At 43.0% G+C, this 26,326-nt stretch overlaps 1 protein-coding gene across 5 annotated transcripts in view; it reads right to left on the bottom strand.

The window, feature by feature from the left end:
• Positions 1 to 26,326, bottom strand: part of LOC146074941 (uncharacterized) — a 104,880-nt gene that overhangs the window by 29,757 nt on the left and 48,797 nt on the right. For 4 of the 5 annotated variants that reach the window (XM_083183677.1, XM_083183678.1, XM_083183680.1 and 1 more), the window contains 11 exons: positions 24,286 to 24,411; positions 20,283 to 20,408; positions 20,085 to 20,189; positions 19,805 to 19,993; positions 18,222 to 18,433; positions 17,018 to 17,246; positions 15,800 to 15,879; positions 14,586 to 14,670; positions 10,582 to 10,634; positions 3,446 to 3,509; positions 1,857 to 1,994 (listed from right to left, as the gene is read on the bottom strand). In XM_083183677.1, the coding sequence (XP_083039803.1) occupies positions 1,857 to 1,994; positions 3,446 to 3,509; positions 10,582 to 10,634; positions 14,586 to 14,670; positions 15,800 to 15,879; positions 17,018 to 17,246; positions 18,222 to 18,433; positions 19,805 to 19,993; positions 20,085 to 20,189; positions 20,283 to 20,408; positions 24,286 to 24,411 (1,407 nt within the window). The remainder of the gene's footprint in view (positions 1 to 1,856; positions 1,995 to 3,445; positions 3,510 to 10,581; positions 10,635 to 14,585; positions 14,671 to 15,799; positions 15,880 to 17,017; positions 17,247 to 18,221; positions 18,434 to 19,804; positions 19,994 to 20,084; positions 20,190 to 20,282; positions 20,409 to 24,285; positions 24,412 to 26,326) is intronic. The other variant, XM_083183679.1, reaches the window with a different exon arrangement.

Here is a 26,326-nt window from a genome sequence, read left to right as displayed (position 1 = left end):
TCCAGGAGGCCATATTTTATTAAGTTTTGCTATTCTAAATATTCTTCTATAGCGCACTCTGAGCTTTCCTTTATCTCTATCGATTTCCTTGGTCCCGGCTAACAGGGGACTTTCAGAGGTGCTGCTTTTTACCTTTGGGCGCGGTTTCGGTATTTCCTTGTGTTTGCATGTATATATATCTATATATATCTATAGGGTGTAGGGAACAGGCGGCACTCTCGGATTTGTGAAAGCAGAAAACCAAGTTTAATCCAACATGTTTCGGGCCAAGTCAGCCCGTCCTCAGGGATCTTGAGGACGGGCTGACTTGGCCCGAAACATGTTGGATTAAACTTGGTTTTCTGCTTTCACAAATCCGAGAGTGCCGCCTGTTCCCTACACCCTGCATTGGGGCCGCAAGGTCCATATTGGAAGGCACCGGGTCAGCATACGACTAGACCGTTCATTGGGAGTGCCGGCCACCACACAAGCTATATATATCTATATATATATATAGATATATATATATCTATATATATATATAGAGAGAGAGAGAGAGCAAGAGAGAGCGAGAGAGAGCAAGAGAAAGCGAGCAAGCGAGAGAGAGAGAGAGTTGTGTGGCCTGGCACTCTGCCTGAATGAAACTTGCCCCGGTGCCTTCTGGATAGATTAGGTAGCCAAAACAAAAAACAAACAGCGGCACTCACAGGACATTTCAAAAAGTGTATTTAAGGCATTAAATATGCAGAACTGATGTTTTGGGGCAATTACGCCCCTTTTTCAAATCGCACTTCAAAAGGGACGTAATTGCCCTGAAACGTCGGTTTGTTCTGCATATGTTAATGCCTTAAATACATACATAGAAAGTCGTATGACGAAACGCGTCAGAGCGTGGCCTACGACGCTCTCCAACCACTGATATCCAGGACGTGGTGTCTCCCCGTACGCTTCCCTGCAAACCAGCCCTGCGCGGCATTCGAGTGGAACCCTTTGTCCGTATACAGTGTGTGAGCAGTATATGCCTTTGGTTTTTACCTTATGCCTTGTGGTACCCAGTCCACAGAGTTTTTTTACATGGTACGAGTTTATGTTAACCTGCACCGTGGATTGTTATTTTAAAATAAAACACTATGGGGGAAATTTAGTAAAGGAAATTTGTAAAAAAATAGGTGTATTTGTATCCAGAAATACACTTATTTTTGACATTTACTATCCCGAAAATACGGCAATTCATATTCGTATTGATGTGCTATCAATACGAATACGAATTGCTGTATTTTCGGGATAGTAAGGGGGAAATTTACTAAAGGAAATTTGTAAAAAAAATAGGTGTATTTGTATCCAGAAATACACTTATTTTTGACAGCTACTATCCCGAAAATACGGCAATTCATATTCGTATTGATGTGCTATCAATACGAATACGAATTGCTGTATTTTCGGGATAGTAAGGGGGAAATTTACTAAAGGAAATTTGTAAAAAAAATAGGTGTATTTGTATCCAGAAATACACTTATTTTTGACAGCTACTATCCCGAAAATACGGCAATTCGTATTCGTATTGATGTGCTATCAATACGAATACGAATTGATGTGCTATCAATACGAATACGAATTGCCGTATTTTCGGGATAGTAAATGTAAAAAAAAGTGTATTTCTGGATACAAATACACCTATTTTTTACAAATTTCCTTTAGTAAATTTCCCCCTAAATGTCAAAAATAAGTGTATTTCTGGATACAAATACACTTATTTTTTTTACAAAATATCCTTTAGTAAATTTCCCCCTATATCTTAATTACTGCACCATGAAGCGCCTTTTTTCTGCCCTCCTCTAGATATATATATATATATATATATATATCCATCCACTCACTTGACTTTTTCTCTTTTCTGTTAGTTTAGACTCCAGTTCCGTGACTCTGCACTGCAACACTTCCCGACGACTCCTCTCCAGTTCCAGCTGCTGCTTGCATGCATCTAGCTCAATTCTAAGGATGGATCCACTTTCTGTCTGCACAAAAGCAATTGTGCTCAAGTTTAATATTGCTCATCATGATATGATGAAGTAATTTTACCATATCCAGTTTTATTGATATTGTTAATTTTAAAAATAAATGTAGAAACCTATAGTAACTTCCATTATATAACAATGCATAGTAAATGTGAATAATGTCATGAAGGCCCTAATTCAGATCTGATCGCAGTACAAATTTGTTTGGAAAATGGGCAAATCCATGTGCACTGCAGGTGGGGCAGATGTAATATGTGCAGAGAGAGTTAAATTTGGGTGGGGTGTGTTGAAACTGAAATCTAACTTGCAGTGTAAAAATAATGCAGCCAGTATTTACCCTGCACATAAACAAAATAACTCACACAAATCTAACTCTCTCTGCACATGTTACATCTGCCCCATCTGCAGTGCACATGGTATTACCCATTTTCCAAACAAATTTGTACTGCGATCAGATTTGAATAAAGGCCAAAGAGTACTGCTAAAATACACAATATTGTATTGGGTGAAAAATAAGTACACAGATCTCATCTACAAAGCAAATTTCTTATTATAGAAGTTGTTCCCTGAGATTCACAGGTACACATATTTAGTGACAGTACAGAGTAACAATGTGCTCAAGTCAGATGGGGGAAATTTACTACAATGGGAGTTTTATTTCACATTGGATGTTGCTATGGGCAACCAATCAGAATCTACTTCTTACATTTTTAGCACCTTCTAGAAGATAATAGATAGTACCTGATTGGTTGCCCATAGCAACATCCCATGTGGGAACTCCTATCTTAGTAAATTTCCCCTATGGTATCAGAAATTATGTGGAAACGTTAGAGACAATGTTTTCCTGGGTGATGACAGAAAGGTGGTTAGAAATGCCATGAGCATGTCACTGCAAGCGACTGGGAGGGGAACGCAGATGTATGAAGTGATGAGGAGAAGTAAGCTAGTGGAGAAGTTACCCAACCAATCAGCTGCTCTGTAAAATGTTATAGTATGCAAATGGTTGCTCAATGGTTGCCATGGGCTCACTTCTTCTCCATTGCCGCTGTTCATACATGCGCAGATGCTCAGCCACAGGCATAGGAGGTCAACGCCAGATCAAGAAACCTAACCTGTCATGGTGCTTTCAGCGGTGCTACTGATGGACGCACCAATGGGTATAACAGTGCGCATGGAAGCTGAAAGTGGGTATCTCAGTACTTGCACAATTGGCTGCACGGATATTCACAAGGAAAGGTCTTTGTAGTAGCATTAGCTACAGACAGGAGACATCTAATAGAGGATGCTGGACCCAGAATCAGGCCCCATGAGCCCTAAATAGTCCCAAGATCAAAAGTGCTATAAAAGGAAAATAACATGTTGCAGGCTACATTAGTGAAAGTAGTATGTCAGGTTATAAATTGTGTAAATGACATGTGTGTGAGAATCGTAACACGCAGATATCAGCTCACCTTCGGCTTTCTCATTTCTGATTCCTTGCCTAATAGTTCTCTCTCCATCTCCTTTATCTTTTCACTGCACAGATAAAGTTATATCAGTTACCTGATCACAGGTACTAATTCCAGGAAACAATCAATGCAGAGGGTGACAGTCTATGGGATGAGATCTGCGTTTTTTGGCGTTAGACAACAAAATGGCGATATCGCATTTTTCCGTCAAATCGCCAATTTATTGGGATGCGCTAAGGGACTGAAATCGCATATTATGTGCGTTAACGTATGCGGACCAAAAGTGCGAGATTAATTCGCATTTTTATCGCATCCAGATGTTTTCGTATATAAAAGTATACAACTTGCTTATTTAATGCAATGCGCTTTCGCAAATCGCACTTTTTAGATGTCTAATTATCGCACATATTTCAGACCAAGTTCTGTTTGGCGATTTGGCCCAGAACTCATTTTGGTCAAGTGCACACATGGTTAATTTCAACACAGGTGCCCTCATTTTCACTCACAAACACCCCTACATAAACCCCAACATCATTAAGGACACCTGTGAGGGTTTGAGACATGGAGATTTTGCAGAGTGGTTTGGAGTTGCTTATTTGTGATGTGGCCCATTTGGAGGAGCTGCGCAGGAGGGAGGAAGCTGCGCGCCAGATCCAGGTAGCCCCCCGACTACTGCGTACCCCACGTATGTATCGTGCTCGGCTGTACCTGGACTCCCTCTCGGATCAACAGGTTGTGGGGATGTTTAGGCTGAACCGCATTAACCTGTTGGACTTATATGAGCAGGTGAGAGATGATTTGGACCCTTTCGGGGGAGGCAACTATGCAGTGTCTGGCCTGCACAAATTAATGTGTGCCCTCTACTATTTGGCCACAGGCTCCACTCAGTCTGTGACCTCATGGGCCTTGGGGGTATCACAGGCCACTTTCTCTAAGCATTTTACTCAAGTGTTACTTGCTTTAAAGAAGTTGTGGCGGACGTACATCAGATTCCCCAGTTCTGAGCAGGAGTGGCAGGACCACAAGTTGGCTTTCTATAGACTCTCAGCATTCCCTCGTGTGCTGGGAGCTATAGACTGCACACACATTGGGATTAGGGCACCGCACGTGCGGGGACACGTCTACGTCAATAGGCGTGGGCGGCACTCCCTGAACGTGCGGGTTGTATCCAATGCTCATTTGAAAATCCTGAGTGTTGTGGCAGGCTTTCCGGGAAACTGCCATGACGCCTATATTCTGAGACACTCAGCCCTCTGGAACAGATTTACCAACCACCAAATGCCAGAGGGCTGGCTACTAGGTAAGTACCTTTTAACATATTACCCTGTCTGTCCCTAATTGTACCTGCTGCAATGTGTGTGTTTCCTCTTTCACAAGCATATTGCTCTTCTACCAGTGTGTCCTGTTTGAAAGAAACACAGACCTTACCATATAAGGCAATCACTTCCTATCTGTGTTTTAGGTGACTCAGGATATGGTTGTGTTTCCTGGCTCATGACACCTTTGCGCACCCCAAAGGGCCCTGCACAGCACCGGTATAATGAAGCCCACATTGCCACCCGCAATGTGGTGGAGCGCACATTTGGCGTCTTGAAGAGTCGCTTCCGGTGTTTGGACAGGTCGTCGGGTACACTGCTTTACCACCCTGCTAAAGTAGTCATGATTATCCAGGCTTGCTGCATGCTGCACAACATAGCCCTGTCCCAACCTGCCTATGTGGAGGAGGAACATGCAGCAGTCGTGCAGGAAGCCCAACCTACCACACCTCGGGTAGTGAGGGGTACGCAGAGGGGGAATCTGGTGCGCACACACATCATCAGCCGATACTTTTCTGGTAAGCACATGTGCCCTGTACTCCGAAATGTACCTGTGCTGTAAGTGTACTCATTAACTAATGTGTGACCAATACCATCTGCTTCCACCCACATTTAGCCTAATACACAGAGCCCAACGGATGCAGATGGTGGTGCTGACCTATCCCTTGCTGATATCTAGCTTGAAAGTACATTTCATACATGTATGAATGATGTATGCAGTCACACATGGCTCACTGGTGTTGTGGAACTACACGTGCCAGCATGCCCTGACACACTGTAACCATTACAGTCCAAAACATAAGTGTCAGAGCCTGCTGGAATATGTAGATGCACAACCTTTGCCGGCCAAGGAGATACCCCACACTACTTTAGTGCAATCCCATTGTCATATACCATTGCAATATTTGATACTCCACACAATAATTGGTTGAAAAATAATACACACACACAATGGTATGCGGCTAGACATTTTTACTTCTGCCTACTTTGTCAGACGCAATCTGCATTTTTGCAGGTGAAAAATAACAACTCTGGGGGCATGTTACAAGATGATTGGGAATGGAAAAAATAAAGGAACATATGTATGAGCTACCTTCTCCCAGCATCTGGCACCCCTACACCACTTCTAGACCCTGTACCAAGGCCACCACGGGTCCTAACACTCCGACGGGGTGGGGAAGTGGGGGAGCCACTTATTGGGGTGCTGGATACACTGCTGAGGGTGGATGCTGCGCCACCTCCCACATTGGCTTCCAGCTGCTGTATTTGGGCCTGCATAGCTAGTAAGGCAGTAGTCTGCGCTGTGCATGATTGGGTTAGTGCAGCAATACTTTGCGCCAGGCTGCCAATATGCCTATTCTGCTCCCTTACAGCAGCAGTTTGCTCTGCAAAACGGGTGTCAATGCTGTTAGCAATGCGCACATGAGTGCCTACACCTACCCGTACACTACGTGCCATTTTGCGTAACTGAAGGAAGGTGTCACGCATGTACCCCTGGATATTACCTATTTGGAGGCTTTGGGAGGCCATGAATTCTATCTGTTTGTCCTTGAAATTGACCAAGGAGTTAGCTACTTGGGAAGCCGAAGCGGCTGTATGGGGTGTGTTGGTGGGTGGGGGTGGGTTGGTAGACACCCCACTTGGGGGAAGATCACTCTGTGACGAGGTCTGTATTTCTTCCTCTGCCGCAAAGGTGTCGACTGGTTCAAGAATGATGTCCATTTCGTCTAGCACCATCATTGAAGAATCTGTTTGGTTTGACCCTAGTTGTATAGCACCTGTGAATACAGATGAAGAGGTAAGTACTGATGCATATATAGGCCACACTGTCCTCTATACTGTTTTACATAGGGCTTGAGATGCTGGACGCACATACCTAGGGGTGTTATGTACTTACACATGTACCCTGATACAGCATGTAACATTGACATTAATAATTTGTCACATGCCTAGCTCAGATGACATTCATTTCCGTTGCAATGTAGCAGCAGGAGATGAATGTGGTGTGAGATATTGTTGAGGTGACATGGGTGTGTGTACTGTATGTGTAATGGCGTGTTTTTTGTTCATTTACCTGCTTCCGCAGATTCTGCAGCAATGGGCCTTCTGGTCTTGGATGCCGCAGCACTTCGGGATCGACAATCTGTACAAGGAAAGATGGGCAGGCATTATGGACCTTGCAATGGCGAAGCATTTTGTGCAAACATGCATTGAGATGACAATAATGGACAATACCCTTTGGATAAGGACTGCTTTATTTCTTCTCCACCATTTTTTTATTTTAAAACCAAATATTTTTGTGTAAGATTATTATTAAACTATTGTACACATGACAACTATTGGATAATCTGTGGTATGTAGGCATGGCAGCTAAACCACCAGTACACCTCTGGGTTTTTGGCCACATACATGTTAGGCTGCTAGAAAGAATGTTACAGTGTTAATCAATATGAGCAGTTGTGGAACTACAAGGCCCAGCATTATCAGCAATTTAAAAGTAGTAGCAGGCAATTTATTGTGCATGACCTTGCTGGGTTATGTAGTTCCACAGCAGCACTTTACTTAGCATAACAATACAAGTGAACATTATAGTTATAATACATTGGCATGTATGTTTAGGATTGCATGTGGTCACACTTACCAGCTCTGGATGGCGTTTGCGGCCTATCGGAATCCGCCACGTGCATGCCAGGCAGGACCTCAGGGGGTATGATGCGCTTCAGCTTCACCTCATACGAATTGTAGCACACAGTGGTGGGGCTTCCTCCTCCAGTCTTGGTGGCCTCCTCCAACTCCATGGCCATTTTATTTTTCAACTGCCTTTTGATGTCGTTAAATCTCTTTTTGACATTGCGGACCAGGCGCTTGTGCTGACTGACAGCGTTCACCGCCTGGGTGATGTCCTTCCACATAGCCCTTTTGCGCTGTGCAGTGGTCTTGTGGTGAGATTTGCCAAGCAAACGGTCAAACACTGGCATGATAGCCCGGACAAGTGCAGCATTTTCCTCATATGAAAAGCGCACCTTTCGGCCACTTTTTGTGCGGCCAGCTTCAACCTCCTCCTCATTTTCAACACCAGCCATGTAGCCTCCTCCTCCATGCCAGTGTTTTCCTCCTCCTCACCACCATCTTCCTCCACCTCTGACATGTGGCCCTCCTGCAGCTGGTGTGGGGTATGGTCAAGGTCCTGGCTGTAGGATGGGGATGCCAGCGGATCCTCCACCTCCTCCTGCTGGGGCTGGATGCCCAGGGCCTGGTGTGGGGCTGCCCTTGCTGTGGCCATGCTGCCTGCCACACTGCTGGCTCTCACACTTGTCTGGCTGCTGCCACTGGTCCCTCTGCCACTGCTACCTCTGCCACTGCTCCCTCTGCCACTGCTTCCTCTGCCACTCCTCACTCTGCCACTGCTCCCTCTGCCACTCCTCACTCTGCCACCAACACCTCTTCCTGTACTCACACTGCCACTGCTCCTCTCCATGCTCCTTACTTCCTATCAAAGAGTGAAATGGCGCCAATGCCCCTTTATATAGGGGGTGTGATGCATAATGGAGGGGACACAGGTGGGCCAATAGGTTGGGGGGTTCTTAGTCATGCGGAGACAGTTTTGTAAATCGCACTCCGGTTGGTCCAAAATTCGCACATGACCGGCGGAAGAATTCGCACTTTTTTGTTACTTAAAATCGCACCACTTCGCCGCAAATCGCACCTCTTCGCACTTTTCAGCCTCCAAAACGCATCACATTAAATATGCGAATTATGACTGAAAAGTGCGATTTGAAAAAGTGTGATTTGCGGCGATGTGGTGCGCTAAAAAAACATGCGCATTTATCTCAAAGCATAGAATGTCACCCATAATGTCTTACCGCAGACAAGGGTGTTACATATACAACACAATGCACCCGGGCAACAATCAGCTACTACGCTTACTTACCACTGTAAAGAACAATATTCACAATAATCAGAGGTATGCAGGACCTAGCTACAGTACGTCCTGCTATGCGCAAACAGCCACACAGCTAGTACTGTGCAACACAAACTTAATATTAACTGTTTTCATCACCACATTTTATTCTAGTACGAATGTTTTTCTTCAAATGCTTTCTATAATTATTAATGACATTTATTTTTTATTCTATATTTTAATTTAGACAATCTCCTTATTAACATGTATTAGCACAAGTAGTATCTGTGAGGATATATTATTTTTTTATATGGGAGGCAATTGCTAATGGTTTTTAGCCAATATGTGCAGTATATTATACTTGACACAGTATAATATACCAGCCGCACACACTGTCCAATCCTGGCATAAGCAACAAAACTAGAAGAGGAGCAGCATGCTAATGGTAGTAGAAGCCCTTCCTGTGGTGTACAAGGACTGAGACATCCACTCTGAGGGGCTGTAGTCACAGCCATTGGTAGCACCAGCCAAATGCTAGGTGCAGAATTAACATCGGAGTATGACCTCCAAAATATGCAAATAAACACCAGCAACTCCTCCAGGACAATCCAATAACATGCCCATAGGACTCAAGATCTTTGTGCGACTAATGGTGTGTACACACGTTAGATGTGCCTTGAGATCCTATCCACGATCCGATCAGATAGGATCGTGGATAGGATCTTAAGGCACATCCGATTTGCATCCTATCTTGACTATATAGTGCAGATCTGCACTATATAGACAAGGCAGCCAAGACTTTCTGGCTTCCGATACGTGAACGCACATCGGGATCGGATCGGGATCGCAAGGGTTAAAACCCTTGCGATCTGCATCCGATTCCGATCCGATGCCGATTCGTTCTATATCGTCAACATCGGAAAGGAAATCGGACCGTGTGTACACAGCATTAACATCCACACCCATGGCTAAATCTGTGCACTCACACTATGGTATACATAAGGATCTAGAGATTTAGATGCATGCCCAGTAGAAACACGTTACTTGAATATCAGCATTTCAGAATAATCCCCACATAGTGATAGTGGCCATTGGGCCTAATTCATATTTGTATGCCAAACCAATTGTTTGAATACAAACATGATGTTTGGGGTCTACGCAGAAGCAAGACCCTTCCTTCACATGTGCAGAATAGGTCTTGTGATGTCAACAGCCCACTGTTAGCCACAGCATGATTGACACGCTAGGGTGTTTGGGGGGTATAGTGGGGTTAACACCCCAAACCCCTCTTCCCAATGGGGGAATGTCACCCCGTTTTGATGGTGTGATGAGTCCAGGGTCTGCCTCAGAGGACGCAGACTTCGTGGACAGGGGTGTGCGTATGCTGCAGCCAACCTGAGTATGCTTCAGCTTATGCAGGGTAGCCAGGGTACATAAAACCACTGTGAATCCATCGTGACCACAGACGCCAGAATCAGATACGTCCTGCTAGCATTCATGAGATCTATATCCTACAGATGCCTTCTGTTGCATTTGGATGTTAATGGCACGGAATTGCAGTCACTTCCTTGCGGCTGTGCAATTCCACCCACACATGAATCAGGCCTTATGTGGAATGACAGGATAGGCAGAAATAATCCATAAGTCCAGCAGCATTACATTTTCTGAAAATGTAATTCCTTTTAGATTGTAACCTATTACCAACAAGCTTTACCTGTTTCTCTTCATAATAGTGGTGTTTTCTACTTACCGCTTAGTAGTTTGGAATTTATATAGCAAAGCAAAATATTGTTGAAAGTTTACACAACACCTAAATTACACCATGAGTTCCTAAAGGCATCAAGAACCCAATAGCATGATTTCCTGGCATTAGGTTGGAGAGAATCACTGTGGTGTAATAGGGTTATGGAGAAGTAACTTACTGAGCTTCCTGAAGCTCTCTATAGATGTCCGTCATTTCTTCTGGGCTCTCCTGCTGTGAGAGCAGATTAAAAAGAAGATCGTTCAATAGAGGCTGTACATTTATGTGAGATGCATAGTTGCGTATTTTCCTATTACTCTCTCCATTTGGGGCATATTTCTACACAGTGATTTTGACACCACACCACCTCACAACTCTCACTGGCAGCTGCCTGCTAGATACTGCTACACTTTCCCCCAGGCAGTGCTGTACTGTACCATGCACAGGACAGTTCCCAGTCCAGTTTTGCACATGGAGCCAGAAATCCCTCCCCACTCCACATGAGGTGAAGACCGTGAAGTGCAGAGTTTTTTTTGGAGGGTACGGAGATTGGCAGGAGGGAGACAGAGATGACATGGGTGGGGAGGGGGAGGAGCAGGCATGAAAGAGATTTGGGAGGAGGAAGAAAGGGTGAGCAGGTAAAGAAGGGACAGAGATGGAAGAGACAGAAAGTGGGGGAAAGGTTTGGTTGGAGACAGAAATGGGAAGGTGGGAGAAGACACCTGTTAGCAATTGAAGCTGACACACCTCATGCACACCCCACAATTGCAACACACCCCACAGTTCTGCACACAGCTTCCCCCAGCCAAAGGGAGGAGGAGGAACAGAGATAAGAGAGAGAAGAGATAGAGGCACAGAAATTACTAAAGTCTAGGAATTGTCATCTTGTGGGTAAAGTATAATTATTATGCTATTCTTAGAAATATATTCTAGGGTTATCTGTGTTGCAGGTGTTCAGGACCCCATCTGGATAGACCTGATATATATGTGTGCATCATTTGAGAATAAGGAACGGTTGGCGTATAAATTAAAGATCTAGACTACTAGCTTTAAGAGATAGAATCGCTGATTGGCTGGGAGAGGTCTCAGCCAATCAGAGGATTCCTATTAATTTGTATGGGCTTTTTTTTTTTTGAAAGCACCCGCTGGTGCTGCCCGGCTCCCTGGTTCCCTCCGCCTCCCCTGCTCCCTGGTCGTGGGCATCCCCTGCCCGCTGCCATCCATAGCTCCTGTGCTCTGCTGCTATGGTACATCTTGATAATCTTCTCTGCTCTGTCACAGTACATCTTAGTAACCTACTGAATATGGCAGCCATCAGAGGGGATCTGCGGGGACTCCAGTCCCAGGCCCAGACAGAAAGTGGGTCAAGGACTGCAGTCTATCCACTATAATTTGTCATAAACACATTTCCCTTGAACCAATGTAGAAGTTGAGCTGTTGACAACGGAGGTCTCACCAGGCATGCCGGGAGTTCAAGAAGGCAAAAGTGGGCCCTGCCTATTTTGTCAGTCCCCACAATTTCTGATGACAGTCCTGCTACTGAACTCTCTACAGCTCCTCTGGGTAACATACTCTGCTTCTCTGAATTACTCCACTGGTGTACTTCCTTATCAGCTGACCTGCACTCTTTCAGCACACCCAGCAGTGCAGAACATCTTTAACCTTGACACTACAGACCTTGAAAAAGACCCCAGTATATAGGGGTCGAAACACGTTGGCCTAATTGGACCGTGGGATCTATTCCAGAGGTGGAAGGACGGATGACCAGTATACTGGAGAAGCGTACATTAGGAGAGCCAGCCTGGGATACTCTCCCATTTATGCCCACTCCCACTGCCAGTTCCAACGGTAACAGTCACTTATTGTTTACAGTCCCCCGGCCCACTAGTGGATCTTTGGATCTTTTAGCATAATATATATTTTATCTCCACATGTATTGCAATTTATATTTTTTATTTTTCTGTGTAAATTTAATGGTAAAAATGTATTAAAACCTGCTTCACTATATGTGATACCTTCTTTTTTCAAGAGAAATATCCATGAAATAAGTGGAGTTTGGACACACACAGTATTTTGACAGATCATCAACATACAAGCACTGGTTAAGGGGGGTATTCAATCTGGGGTCACGGCTGTCGAGCTGGCCCGACAGCCGTTACCCTGTCCCGTTCTTGGTCTGCTCAACCAACAACAAGCAGGCGGGAATCAATGTCCCGCCTGCAGTGGAACTAGAAGGGGGCGTGGCCACGAGCTGCAGCCTGGAGCTCGTCACTTCCCAGCTGTTCTCGGCAGAAGGTGCCCAACTGCTTGTGAAGTAGGGCTCGTTCTGCCAAATTCCCGTTCAATGCTGTCGGGGAAGACAGCATTGAATAGGGCCCTGCAGGGCTGCAGCCATCTCCCCTGTGAGGAGATGGCAGCAGGTGATTGAATACCCCCCTAAGTGTCTACCATTTTTCTTGTATCTTTGTTATTGTTTATTATATTATATTGCCATTGCAAACTTTGATATTCTGTTTCATACTGTGTATGAATAAATCTTATCTTAAACCTGCTACCTTTGTCGTTGCCTCCTTAAGTCAGGGCCCCGTACTCCACACTCGTCCGGGCCCACAACGAAAATTACCCATGACAGCAGATGTACTAAGCTTGTGGATGGATGAAGTGGAGAGACATAAACTAACAAAAAAAATCTTCTCTTAACTGTCATTTTTCAAACCCAGCCAGTAACACTGCAGTTGAGCTGGTTGACTGGTACTTTTTCTCTTTATCACTTTATTACTCTGTAAGGGGACATACACACGGGGCGATTTTAGGCCATTTTCTAGATTGCTTACAAATGAAGCATGGATCCATATGTATGCCCCTGACAGATGAGAATGCACGATCCCACGTGTCGTCATCGCCCGTTCATATCTAGTTAGATTGCTCTGCTCAGTCAAGATTCAATTAGATTGCAGTGGCAAACGCAGGATTTTTACAGTGGGGTTTCCAGATGTAATCCAAAATCTCCCACTCTGCAGCGCATTGGAGTAAGTACAGGAGTCTGGGGGAGTGGTAACAGCCTTCAAAATTGGTCTTTTTGTACACTAGACACTGAATGGAATACAGTATTAAAATGTAAAAGTACAGATAGTCTATAGTATAGGCTGTTTCAAAAATTTAAATAAGATAAGTGGTCAGGAAAAGGTGAAATATACCATAATTAATAAATACATAGACATAATAGAACCAGTACTGCACATTCTAAGCTCACATTCTCACACCTCATGGTAAGGCTCCTGTCTCTTCCTGTGTGTAGTAGCTTTGCTTTGTCCCTTAGACTGCATGATGTGGTGGCAGCTCTATTTATCATATTATATACCACCTATATTATAAACTCCCCCTTCCTTTTTTCTATGGATCGCGCTGCATGTGCATCAAGAAACTGAAGTTAGCACAGATCGCTCAGCACACATCGCTCTACATAGTGTGTATAGGGCAATGTGTGCTAAGCGATCTGTGCTAACTACATCACTTAGCAAATGACGGCACATTGGCCCATGTGTTTTAGGCTTAGTATATTTGTCCCTCTGTTCTTATTAACCTGAAATTCCAATGCAGTTCTAAAGCAAAATAGTTTTAGCTCCTGATTGCATTAAAAAAGACAAAGACACCACCACATCTTTATAACACTGTCCTCAAAGGATCAACATATGACTGCAGTGATGTTGGCTGCTGTGAGATGTTGTTTTTGGCCAAGTTATTAGCCTCTGGCTGCCAGTTTAGTTAGAGAAACACCTTCGGCTTAGCAACCAGCTCCTAGAGGAGTAACAGGGTATGTTGCATGTTATTAGATTAGTCCCATTTCTTTTTACAGTTATTTTTCAAATATTATTTCTCTCAGGTATACGCACCATGTACAGTGATATGAATAAATGGCTTTACTAACTCTCAAGCTACTTCAGATGGCTGTATTCCTATCTAAAGCTATGGTATTGCTGCTTAGAGATGCTCTTTCTACAAGAAAAGATTTAGACAGATTAATGTAAACAGATAAATCAATCTTTTTGACTATTTCAGCGGGAGATCCTAAAGACATGATCTGCTGATGTTATTAGAGAACTGTAGAGATGAAATCTGTCTCTATACCAAGAACATGCTCTTTCTCAGTCTTGCAGGCATATAATGCTTATCTTCTGGCCTTACCAATGAGTTGTGGATGTGTTTTAGATGCTGTTTTTGCTCCAGGTCTTTGTTTCGCTGTAATAAATGGACGTTCTCTTCTTTTAATCTGAAACCCAGAAAAACTTGTTAGTTAGTAAAACAAACAGTTTTGTGTCAGAGGATAGCATTCAACATTTTCAGAAAAGTGATCTGTATTTGGTACTAGAACCATTAATGTATGTACAACTTTGACCAAGTACATCTTACCTACTCAATGAAAGAAACAAAGCAATAAGAATGTCATTACACTAATGAGGCTTTAGTAACATAACATATGTAGTGTTCACGCTGCCCAATGCCCAATTGTTAAAGAGCAAAATGCACCCTGCCTCTTTAACGGTGCCCTGCTAGAACAGCCTGCCTGCTGTCTTTCTGGTGCCGCGTGAATAGATGCCATGCACACATATTTGTGAACCATCTAGGTCATGCCCCTTTCCGTTTGCCCCTGCAACCCCCGGTGCCCTGCCCACTTTAAGTTCTTGCGGTAATGCTACAAATGGAAATCTCCACATGGTCTAGCCCTTATTCTGATTGGACAGACAGAAATTGATTAAGTGCAACACATTGTGGTTACAACCCTGACATTAGATGGATCACATTATGGGCCTGGATCACAAATAATCTGCACATAAGGCTAATTTTCATGCACTTGATTGTTTTTGTATAATTGCATGCATGAAAACATCTGAAAACCCATACGACGCATGTTTTACACAAAGAAAACGCACAAAGCTACTGTTGTGATTGGGAGAGACAGCATTATAAAAGTGATGGGCATTCCTAGTCAGTGGGTAGGAGATGGCTAGTAGTGCATGCTACAATTTCCTATTCAATGGGCATAGGAGGACATAGTCAGATGAAGAGACTGCCCCTACCATAGGGCTGATGCAAGTTTTGATGGTGTGACCTATGGTGGCGTCTAAGGATGCACCAAGTATGCCTGGATGCCAAGGCATCTCAGTCCTTGCACAATAAGCCACAAGGATGTACACAAGCAAAGGAGTTTGTATCGCCCCTTTGTATAAACTCACAGAGGAGCGACCACAGATAGATGCTGCTGCCTTAAGCTGATTATTTATGCATCTCATCCTAGCTAACATTGCACCAGTTATGAAACAATTTGGTGATATTGCCAGTGATAATGGCCCATAAGTGACAGTATTATTCTGTATATACGGTAATCATCTATACCCAACCTGCTCAGAGCCGATCTGAGGTCAGAGAGCTCCTCATTGTCTGCTTGAAACATTTCACAGTCCTGCAATAACTCTGTTTTCTAGGGAAAGAATGAATTATATATGTTATAATATGTCATATGTCTTTGAAGGAAACAAAGTAATTTAAAGTATTTCATACGGACTCTACAGTGATCCCTTCCCTAACTGTCAGAGATTCATTGGGACACAGTTATGGAAGGGAAGAAGTGGCACTACTAATGATTATAATATCCTCCAATAGCTCAGATCTGAACCTCGTTTTCTTTACTTTCAGAAATTTCAGCCTCTGTATTTCCTGATATTCTTTAGTACAAAATGTAAAAATCCTACAAGTTGATAATTGAAACTGCATGCTAATTTGTCTACCACATATGAAATATATTTCTAAGTACACACAGAGGACTGCAATGGCTCTGTTATAATATAACATTTTGGATTCTAGCAATACCAAGCTGGGCATACATTAGGGTGACTTCTAAGAGAGGACTTTCCCGGGTGGCAGGATCGCATTCGATATATCGTATGCAGTCCCTTTGCATAAGATATATCGCAGTGATCCCAGCCAAGCCTTTCCGCCTTGGATGTTATCCAACAGATCGCTTCTGCTGCCAGTGTAACTTGCAGGCTTCCGGTGCAATGCGCACAGGACCACACATCGGTTCGGGTCTGATGTCAATCACATACTTTTTTTTAATTGCGATTGATCGCCGCAATTGCATGAAGAGAGCCCAAATTGCATGGGAATCACCTAGTGTATGGGCTCCTTAAGACCCTCCCATGTATCTGCATGAAAAAGTAAGAAGAGACAGATGATTCCATACATATATGACATCAGTAAACTTGAGATTCTTCAGTTAAATATCTTTAGACTTAGCACAACATGGGTCTGACTATAGATTGGTTAAAACCCGGTGCTATTTTTAAGCAGGACTCAGCAAGAACTCAGTTCCCGAACCTCTAATTAAATATATGACCTCATCAGGAACTGGTCACTGAACCTGTTCTGGGCCAAAATGTACTTTCCTTAAGATAAGTTTTACTTTAAAGTAATCTGTGAGTGCCTTTGTTTCAGTGGCGTAACTCCCTTATATGCGCCCCCCCCCCCCCCCCCACCCCCGCCGCAAAATTACAAAATAATGTAATGCAATACATTTCAGAACAAGGTTATAACTTATCCTGAATTAAATGTTTTCAAACCTTATCAGCAGCTTTCTGACACTGAGCTCTCTCCTGCTCCAGCACCTCTTCTGTATTCTTCAGAGTGACAGCTGCCTGCTGCCATCTTTCCTTCCAGTACAGGATAACCTGCTGCTGCTCCTGGATTTGGGAGCCTAATTGTTCATGTGCTTGCTCCAGAGTTAATTCCAGCTCATGGCAATGGGCCTGTAGGTTGTTTTTTTCCTCCTGTAGTTGCATCTGCAAAGCTCTGGAAGTCCAAGACAACAGCTGATGCACACATTTATAAATAGAAATGTGAATGTCTGAGTTCTTTATTTAAAGGGCAGTATTTTATATATAATATTGAATGAGCTAGGATTTTACAATTGGTTTCACTTTGTTGTGTGGGCTGGTTCCTTGCAAGTCTATGAGAGCCTGGGAAATCCATTACTGCAGGTAACTTTGCTCTAGTCTAGTCTACTCTGGGTGTGGATCAGTTGGTCACCAGCAATTTGTCATTAGGTCGACACCATTAGATCGACATGCATTTTGGTCGACATTTGTCTAGGTCAACAGGCGTCTAGGTTGACAAACAGTGAAAAACCACATGTCGACCTTTTGACTGTTGACCTAACCCATGTTCACCTAATGACCCTGTCTACCTAATGACCCTGTTGACCTTCCTGCATATTGACCTAGACACATGTCGACCTAAATGCATGTAGACCTAATGGTGTTGACCTAATGACTGTCTAACAACTTGCTTGTGACCCAATGCCTAGTTCCTAGTCAGTAATTATCCAGCCACAGATAAAGCTATAAGCCCCACAGCTGGTCACAGTAACAAGACACTAATAGTAAGGTAAACAACCTCAAAAGATAACAAGTATAATGCCATCCTAATAATACATTTATTACATTATCATTTTAAATATTTAAGAAATATGCCCTAAACGTATATATCTCAATATAAATTATTTACAACTGTATCATTATAGTTAGCACTATTATAAATATAAATTCTTACATTATACCTATCTTTGATTTTCTGACAGCCACCGTTACAATATTGTTACACTTGCTGGGATATACCTAACATTTCCCTTTATATTATGATTCGCCTACAATTTGCCCTGCTCCTTGTTCTAATGGAGCCTAGGCATGTTTCATCGTTATGACAGTGATTAAGAGTATCACAATGACATTGATGATTTGTACTTCTGACTCTGATGCCCCATGTCACCTGAGCTGCTGGATACTCTCGCCCTCCACATCATTCTCCACAGCGGCCATTAGCAGTTGCTTCTCCTCTAGGAGTTGTTTGCGTTCAGCCTCCAGAGCAGCTGCAAGGTTGCTGGATATTTTGTGCTCCGCCTGTGTGTGGTGAAGCTCCTCTAGGGCACTCTGGAGGCTTTGCTCGGTTTGTCCCAAATCTGCTGTTAGCTTCTCATTCACCTGGTCAGAACATATTGCTACAATCAATTTATACAGAACTCCTTGTTAAAATAAATGTTAAATAAAAATTTTGTATGGTCAAATATCAAGTTATTTATGGAATCATAAGCAAATCATAATAATCATAATACCTCCTTTCTCTGAAATGTTTCCATATTTGAATACTTTTCTAACAACCAGTAAACAATTGTCAGATGCGAACAGAATGTCAATGGTGTTGCAAATGGGCGATTATTTTCAAAGAGAGAGTTTGTTGTGAATGCTTAGGACATGCTCAAGCAGACAGTTGCAGCAGTGATAGCACAGTCAAGGACAATACAAAGTCATTTCAATTTGAGGGAGTTGTGGGTGATGCCTTGGAGTGGCTGCGTGGGTGTGAGTATATTCAAAAGAGTTACCTAATGTATAATTGTGTGTGTGTGTGTGTGTGTGTGTGTGTGTATGGCAGGCTGTACCCCTGAATGTGCTCTGTGTACTCACTTTTGTGATTTGATGCAATGTTACAAGCTTTTCACAAATTCATATATAGGACACGTTATCCTTTGAAAGTGAGAAAATAATTGTATCAATATGTATCATCTCATCTCTGTAGCTTTAGGTAACACTTTTAGTGCCTACATTCCTGGCCGACCCCTGTACCCACAGTCAACAGATAGAGTGTTCCCCAAATTGGATGTTAGAGGAATATGCAAATGCCACAAAGGACATCGTGTGTGTGTGTGTATATATATATATATATATATATATATATATATATATATATATATATATATATACATACATATATATATATATATATATATATATATATATATATATATACAGGGCTATTTTTGTGCAGGCTCCAGCAGGAACTGTGGCCATTATTCTAGTTCACTCTTTCTGACAAAATATTTCTTAGATGGACAAAACCATGTGCACTGCAGGTGAGGCAGGTGTAAAACCCCACCCAAATCTAATTATCTCTGCACAAGTAACACCTGCCTCACCTGCAGTGCACATGGTTTTGTCCATCTGAGAAATATTTTGTCAGAAAGAGTGAACTAGAATAAGGGCCACAGTTCCTGCTGGAGCCTGCACAAAAATAGCCCTGTATATATATATATATGCCTCCTGCCAGCTTCTGTGATCAGCTGCTGCATCCGAGGATCGCTCTGAGTAATGATGAGGTTACTCAGGATGACCAGTGTTTTCATGGAGTCGTCAGACCCAGTCAAGCTGTGCTCATCCCTATCTCACCTAAAACATGACCAGAGCGTTCAGGATGCACTGCGTCTGTCACCACAGACAGAAATCTGTTTGTACAGATCCTACTGTGGTATGAGACAAATGATGTTCAGTATATTTATACATTTGTTATGCAGTGCTTACTTGCTTCAGCATCACCAGTTCTTCTTTCATCTGCACCTTTTCTTGGTCCTGGCGGTTGGCCTGTGTTTTAGCCCCAACCAGTTCGATATGGAGATCGCTGACCTGGTCATTAAACCCCTCCCGACCTCTCTGGGCTCTCTCCAGCTCTAGAGATAGCTCCTGTGTACGTCTATGTAGATCCAGCTTTTCCTATTTGGATGGCAGTGTTTGAAGTCACTTCATGTCACTAATATATAACATAAAGGTACAAGCTTCATACTCAACCAGCCAACACATTTACCTTCAAAAAACGTTCTCTGTCTGTTTGAGCAACGTTCAGTCTGAAAGTGAGATCTGAGACCTTTTCATCTAGCCTCATTACTTTGGAGGACAGAAGTTCTTTCTCCTGTCAAAAAAGAACCATTATCAGGTTAGAAAGTATGAAAGATGATTGTACTGTACTTGCATAAAACAGTTAGTCCTGTCTATGTTCCCATACCAGATTTATGTTATTGAAATTCAGCTGAAGGCCAGCAAGCTCATCGTGCAGGTCGTGACGAGTCCGCAATGTATCCGTTACTCTCTGGTTTGCTTCATTCATTTGACTAAGAGTCAGGTGACTCCCCTGTGAATCAAAATAGGGATGTGAATATAATACACCCATCAGAACACAGAACTATCTCTCCTGACCCCAAACAATGTAAATCCTAATATTATTTCATGCTTTGGAGGAAGTTGTGGGTTCTAACTACAACGAAATGTATTAAGCAGGCTACATTTTTAGGACTACTTGGATAGCTTTGAACCATCATCCCTGCTCATCCGGGTCAGCATATCGGACGTCACTCACCAGCTGTATTCACTCTCATTACTATACTTATTTGCAGTATATAGAATGGTAGTGCTGCACTCCGCTCCTTTCCTGTGTCAGTGATGAATGACAAGTTTGTGTATTGTGCAAAAATTATTACTTTACTTGGGATAAAATAGAACATAAATTTTACATACAGCTCAAATGATGGTGCGGTGAACTAACACATACAATGTCTAAATCACATGTAATGAACACACTTAATAAACATAATATATGGTTGAGTGTTGTGTTGACCCATTGGGGGTTGGAGATTTGTTCTTTTGGGGGGTTTGGTGCACCCAGAAAGGCAAGAGTGCGTGCAGTCGGTTTCGGGGGGCTTCTGGAGATGTGGGGACATGCGTTGTTGCAAAGTCTCAAGGTTGGTATTCTTTGGTCAATGCTGCTCCGCTCATCCCTGTCTGGAATGCTGCTAGCTCGGTTTTTCCTAGGCCAGCAGCTTATGGTGTTCATTTCTTATTATATGTTTTTTAAACATAGTAAAACCAAAGCCATTGTAGCTTTAGCATATGAACTTCTATTGGTTATTCCTTTATCTATTTGTTTAAGAGCTGTTCATTCCCCACTCTGGTTCAAACGCAAAGCTGCAAAATTTGCAGCTTTGTGTGTACTTTAAACGCCAATCGCCACCGAACACCCGCCGCACGCACCGCGAATGTCCATGCACGCATGTGAATGGATGTTTTGCATAGACATCCAATTGCAGCTTGTGTGTGGGGAGGAAATCATTCAATAGTTGCCGACCATCAAATGATTTCTACAGTGAACCCAGAGCTAAGACCTCTGGTGTCCTATATATCTGCATGCTCCCTGTACAGGAAGAGTGCGGGCAGCTGACATCACGTCAGCCGCCTGCCCCCGCAGCCGCGTTATGGGCGAATTACCATGGGAATGCCCAGCGTTTTCATGGGAACAGTGCCCCACACCCCCACCCGCAATGTATTCTGTGCGAACAGATTGGCGACTATGCAAGTCTCCGTGCCCATTCGCCCAGGGACCCTGCACATGTGCATACATCAGTATGCGCATGTACATATGGAAAACATCGCTCCCCCCTGCGAACATGCGTGGGAGTGATTCATTCAGAGTGACCCTGAATATTTTTAACTAAACAAGGCCTGAAAAGCGACAAAGGTCAGTAAGAGTCAACTACTGTATGGCTGACATGTAATAACTGCCATGTAGGCGTGACATGCAATAAATGCTAATAGGAGCAAGTAGGGAAGGATTGGAGCTTTTCTCCCCTCCCTTTGTAACATGTAAACATGTTTTAAGGGGACACTCCCTCTGGTTATGGTTGAACTTGAAATTCTGCACTGCTGTTCTTTCCCACCAGAAAATGAAAGTTATATACATGTTGGAACAAATAAGCACAACTACAGATGTGTCCTCATAGATCTCGCCTGAATAACCCATGCAGAGTGAGATGCCTGGCACAAGTGAGCAGACAGGTCTCTTGCAACTCTGCTAGCGTCAGGCAACTTTTTTGCCCAAAAATGTATCTTAATCGCAACACAATTTGACTATGATGTTCCAGGAGTATATTGTGTGTGACTGAGTCTACATAAAGGAACACAATAGACTTTGTATTGGATGGAAAAAGCTTAGGCTGCAAATTTGTAGCATTACATATACAAATTCAGAGACTGAGTCGCACAAAGATATACAGATGTTTCATATCAAATTCATCGTCACAGTCTAGCCGTATCACGTTGCGACTAAGACACATTTTCAACAAAAAAAGGATACTCACAACTCTAACAGAGTCTCATGGGACCTGACGCATCACGCGAGAGGTGACGCTTGGCACGATGATGTATGAAAAAACTATGAAGGCGCTCCTTGCAAAAGCTGCTTCGATCGATACTGACCCAGAAGGTAGAGATGGGTCGTTCGCGAACGAGCTGGATCTTTTGAACGGATCCCATTCAAGAACGAGTGAGCCGCCGATCCCAAAAAGGTGATCCGTTCAGTTTCGTTTTTCCATTATAATACATTTTCTTGATCTCAGTGCTGCCACCTGTGGCAGCTGAGATGTACTGAGAGGGAGAGTATTAAAATCTCCTCCACTGGCGCCGAGCAATACGTCCCTATAGATCAAGGGGCGATCCTCTTTTCCAAAACTAGGGAAGGTTGTTTCATAAAATACCGTACGCCCCTTATGGGGTGTGAGGGGTCCTCTTCTCCGAATCTAGAAAGTTTAAAACCGGTCCCAAGGGTAGCTGTCACACTGATGGAAGTAGTTGTGAATCCCTGCGTCCCTTAAAGCCTAGGTAGGTGATCGTGGTGACCCAAAATGAGAAATGATTGGGGGTATAGTGTAAAACCATTTATTGAACATACAGACATAAACAAATAAAAAGGCAAGTGGAACCACTTGGCATAGTACCGTGTATGGTGGAGAACCAAGATATTATCAAAGTTCTCAAACAGACTTGAAGTTGAGCGGGATTGATCCCGGGAAAAACCAAAAGTCCACGCTCCCTCCAGGTGCCGGTATAAAGTGCCAAAGGTCCAAAAGTCCTATACGGAATGGTCCAAAACACTCCAAACGCGTTTTCGATTGCTGCCTGCAATCTTTATCAAGGAGATAAAGATTTATCTCCTTGATAAAGATTGCAGGCAGCAATCGAAAACGCGTTTGGAGTGTTCTGGACCATTCCTTATAGGACTTTTGGACCTTTGGCACTTTATACCGGCACCTGGAGGGAGCGTGGACTTTTGGTTTTTCCCGGGATCAATCCCGCTCAACTTCAAGTCTGTTTGAGAACTTTGATAATATCTTGGTTCTCCACCATACACGGTACTATGCCAAGTGGTTCCACTTGCCTTTTTATTTGTTTATGTCTGTATGTTCAATAAATGGTTTTACACTATATCCCCAATCATTTCTCATTTTGGGTCACCACGATCACCTACTGAGGCTTTAAGGGACGCAGGGATTCACAACTACTTCCATCAGTGTGACAGCTACCCTTGGGACCGGTTTTGAGCTTTCTAGATTCGGAGAAGAGGACCCCCCACACCCCATAAGGGGCGTACGGTATTTTATGAAACAGCCTTCCCTAGTTTTGGAGAAGAGGATCGCCCCTTGATCTATAGGGACGTATTGCTCGGCGCCAGTGGAGGAGATTTTGATACTCTCCCTCTCTGTGCATTCTGTCTTTTTGTGGTTTCTAGGGTTACCACTCCATCATTATCACCCCACAAGGCAGCCGACCAAGCGCACATCCACCTCAAACTTATCTTTGTCTTTGCATCAGCTGAGATGTACTATCTCTGGAGACAGTACAGTGCTTTGACTACAAGTGATAGAAAGATTAGCTGCTGCTGCCAGGAATGGCCATCAGTGGAGACGCCATTGATGGTTGCCATCGATGGCGATTCTGCACCCAGCCATCGATCAGTGTTTTTACTCGGTCATGTATATTCCCCCTTTTTTTCTTCAAAGTGACCCGAGGTTCCGTCTAAAAGATCTGTATCTTTTTCATCGAGAGTTCCGACGGATCCCGGCTCAGCTTAATGATCCGTTTTGGCCATCTCTACCAGAAGGACATTACAATTGCCATTGCAGCCCACTACTGACTTGTAGCAGAAAATTACAGTATAGCAATATGACCGCTGGCCGTACCTCTCGCAGTTTTCTGAGCTCCTCCACAGCCTGGTTCTTCTCTGCCTCCAGAACTTTGGCACGATTTCGGAAATATACAAGGTTTTCCCTGGCTGTCTTCAATTCCTTATTCACTTCATCATTTCCCTTTGAAGAGTGTAAAGATTATAAAGAGTAAATATTCTAAAACTTGCTTTAAACAGTGATATATATATAATGGTGTGCAAACTAATTCAAAGTAAAATGTTGAATTTTTGTTTTTTGTTTTGAGGTCATAGAGAATAATGTGTGTTTTCTGGAGACTACATGGATAACAGTCAATAATAGAGATAGATTTTGTTAAGGAAAATGTATTGTGTTAGTTTGTTTCATGTTACATTGTTGTTCAGCATTTTTTTTATATTGCTGTTGCACCCGGGTAAAGAGACAAAATTGCTCATTTTATAACTCTATGCTGGAGTGTTTCAAGAATAATTTGCGCTCTAAGAGAAACATATTATATAAAAAAAGAAAAAGAAAAGTAGAAATATTGACGGAAATGTAAAACAACACAATGGGGGAAAAAACTCGTATTTGTATTCTTTATATGAATGAATATGACTGGTGTAGTCGTATTTTAATTTGTATTCCAGTGGATAATTTAGTAATCAGTTGTATTTGACCGATTCGTATTATCCGATATCGTATTGATTCGTATTTTTCCAATACGAATTTGTATTTTAAATCCATATTCGTATTTTTAAATACAAATTCGTATTGGCAGATCTGACTGATCCGTGCAGGCTTCTGCCAAATACGCAAGGAAATTGAAGTCTATTTTCCTGGCGTATTTGGCCGGCAATTATCTTCCGTTTACCGATAATTAGCGGCCATATTTTAATATTAAATATTATTAGTAAAGTAGGAATCACCATTCTTTTGAATGGTGATTCCTGTCGTATTCTATCGATGGTGTATCCATTTGCATTTGTAAATACAAATACGAATGTGCCATCAATACGAATACGAATTAGTGTAAAATATAGGTGTATTTCTGTATACGAATAAACCTATTTTTTACGAATTTTCTTTAGTACATTTCCCCCAATAAACCTACAAACTATTGATCAGAAAAAGTGCTATTTGTCCATTTAAACAAGAGACTTAGCAATTTGTAGTTGACTGACTGTATCTTCAATGATACAATACAGACTTCTAGAAATTAACTGATAAATGCTACTTCTTTGCTCCAAAATTACAGAAAATTGGTGGATTAAAGTAGTAACACTTGAAAACACAGTGCTACTCTAAAGTACAGAGTCATTCCAGATATAGAGGAGAACTTCCAATATCGTTATAATCTTTTGCTACTTGCCATAGACAAAGAAAATTGATGAATGTTATTAAAGAATTAGAATATCACGGCTTGACTACTGTAATGCTCTCCTCACCGACCTCGCTCAATCCCAACTGGCTCCTCTTCAATCTGTCCTCAACTCTGCAGCCAGGCTTATCTTCCTCTCCCGCAGCTCTAATTCTGCCACTCCCCTTCAACAAAATCTGCACTGGCTCCCATTGCCCTACAGAATCCTCTTCAAACACTCACATACAGGGCCATCTCTAATTCCATTGCTCCATATATCTCTAACCTCATCTCCATTCATACACCCTCCCGCCCCCTACGGTCGGCTGACGACTCTAGTCTCTCCTCCACCCTGATCACTGCTTCCAATGCTAGAGTACAGGACTTTGCCCGTGCTGCACCCCTTTAGTGGAACGCACTCCCTCACTCCATTAGACTCTCCCCGACCTTGCAAAGCTTTAAACGGGCACTGAAAACTCACCTATTCATCAAAGCGTACCTTTCCGCTGCATAAACTAGCTGGTTCTCCGACCCCTTGCCTGTTTACATCCTGCTATCTAGCCACCACCCACTTGCTTGCACCTCTTGTAATCTGTCTGTCTCCCCCTCCTACTAGATTGTAAGCTCCTCCGAGCAGGGCCCTCTTCCCTCCTGTTGTCAAAGCCCACTTCTCTTCACATTTCACTCACAGCTCTTCTATACTCAAACACTCAGTGACCA

Source organism: Crinia signifera, chromosome 4, assembly GCF_055691185.1.
Source record: "Crinia signifera chromosome 4, ASM5569118v1, whole genome shotgun sequence".
NCBI classification, from domain to species: domain Eukaryota; kingdom Metazoa; phylum Chordata; class Amphibia; order Anura; family Myobatrachidae; genus Crinia; species Crinia signifera.
Note: the sequence above shows the minus strand (reverse complement) of the source record. Positions and strands in the feature narration are given on the sequence as shown.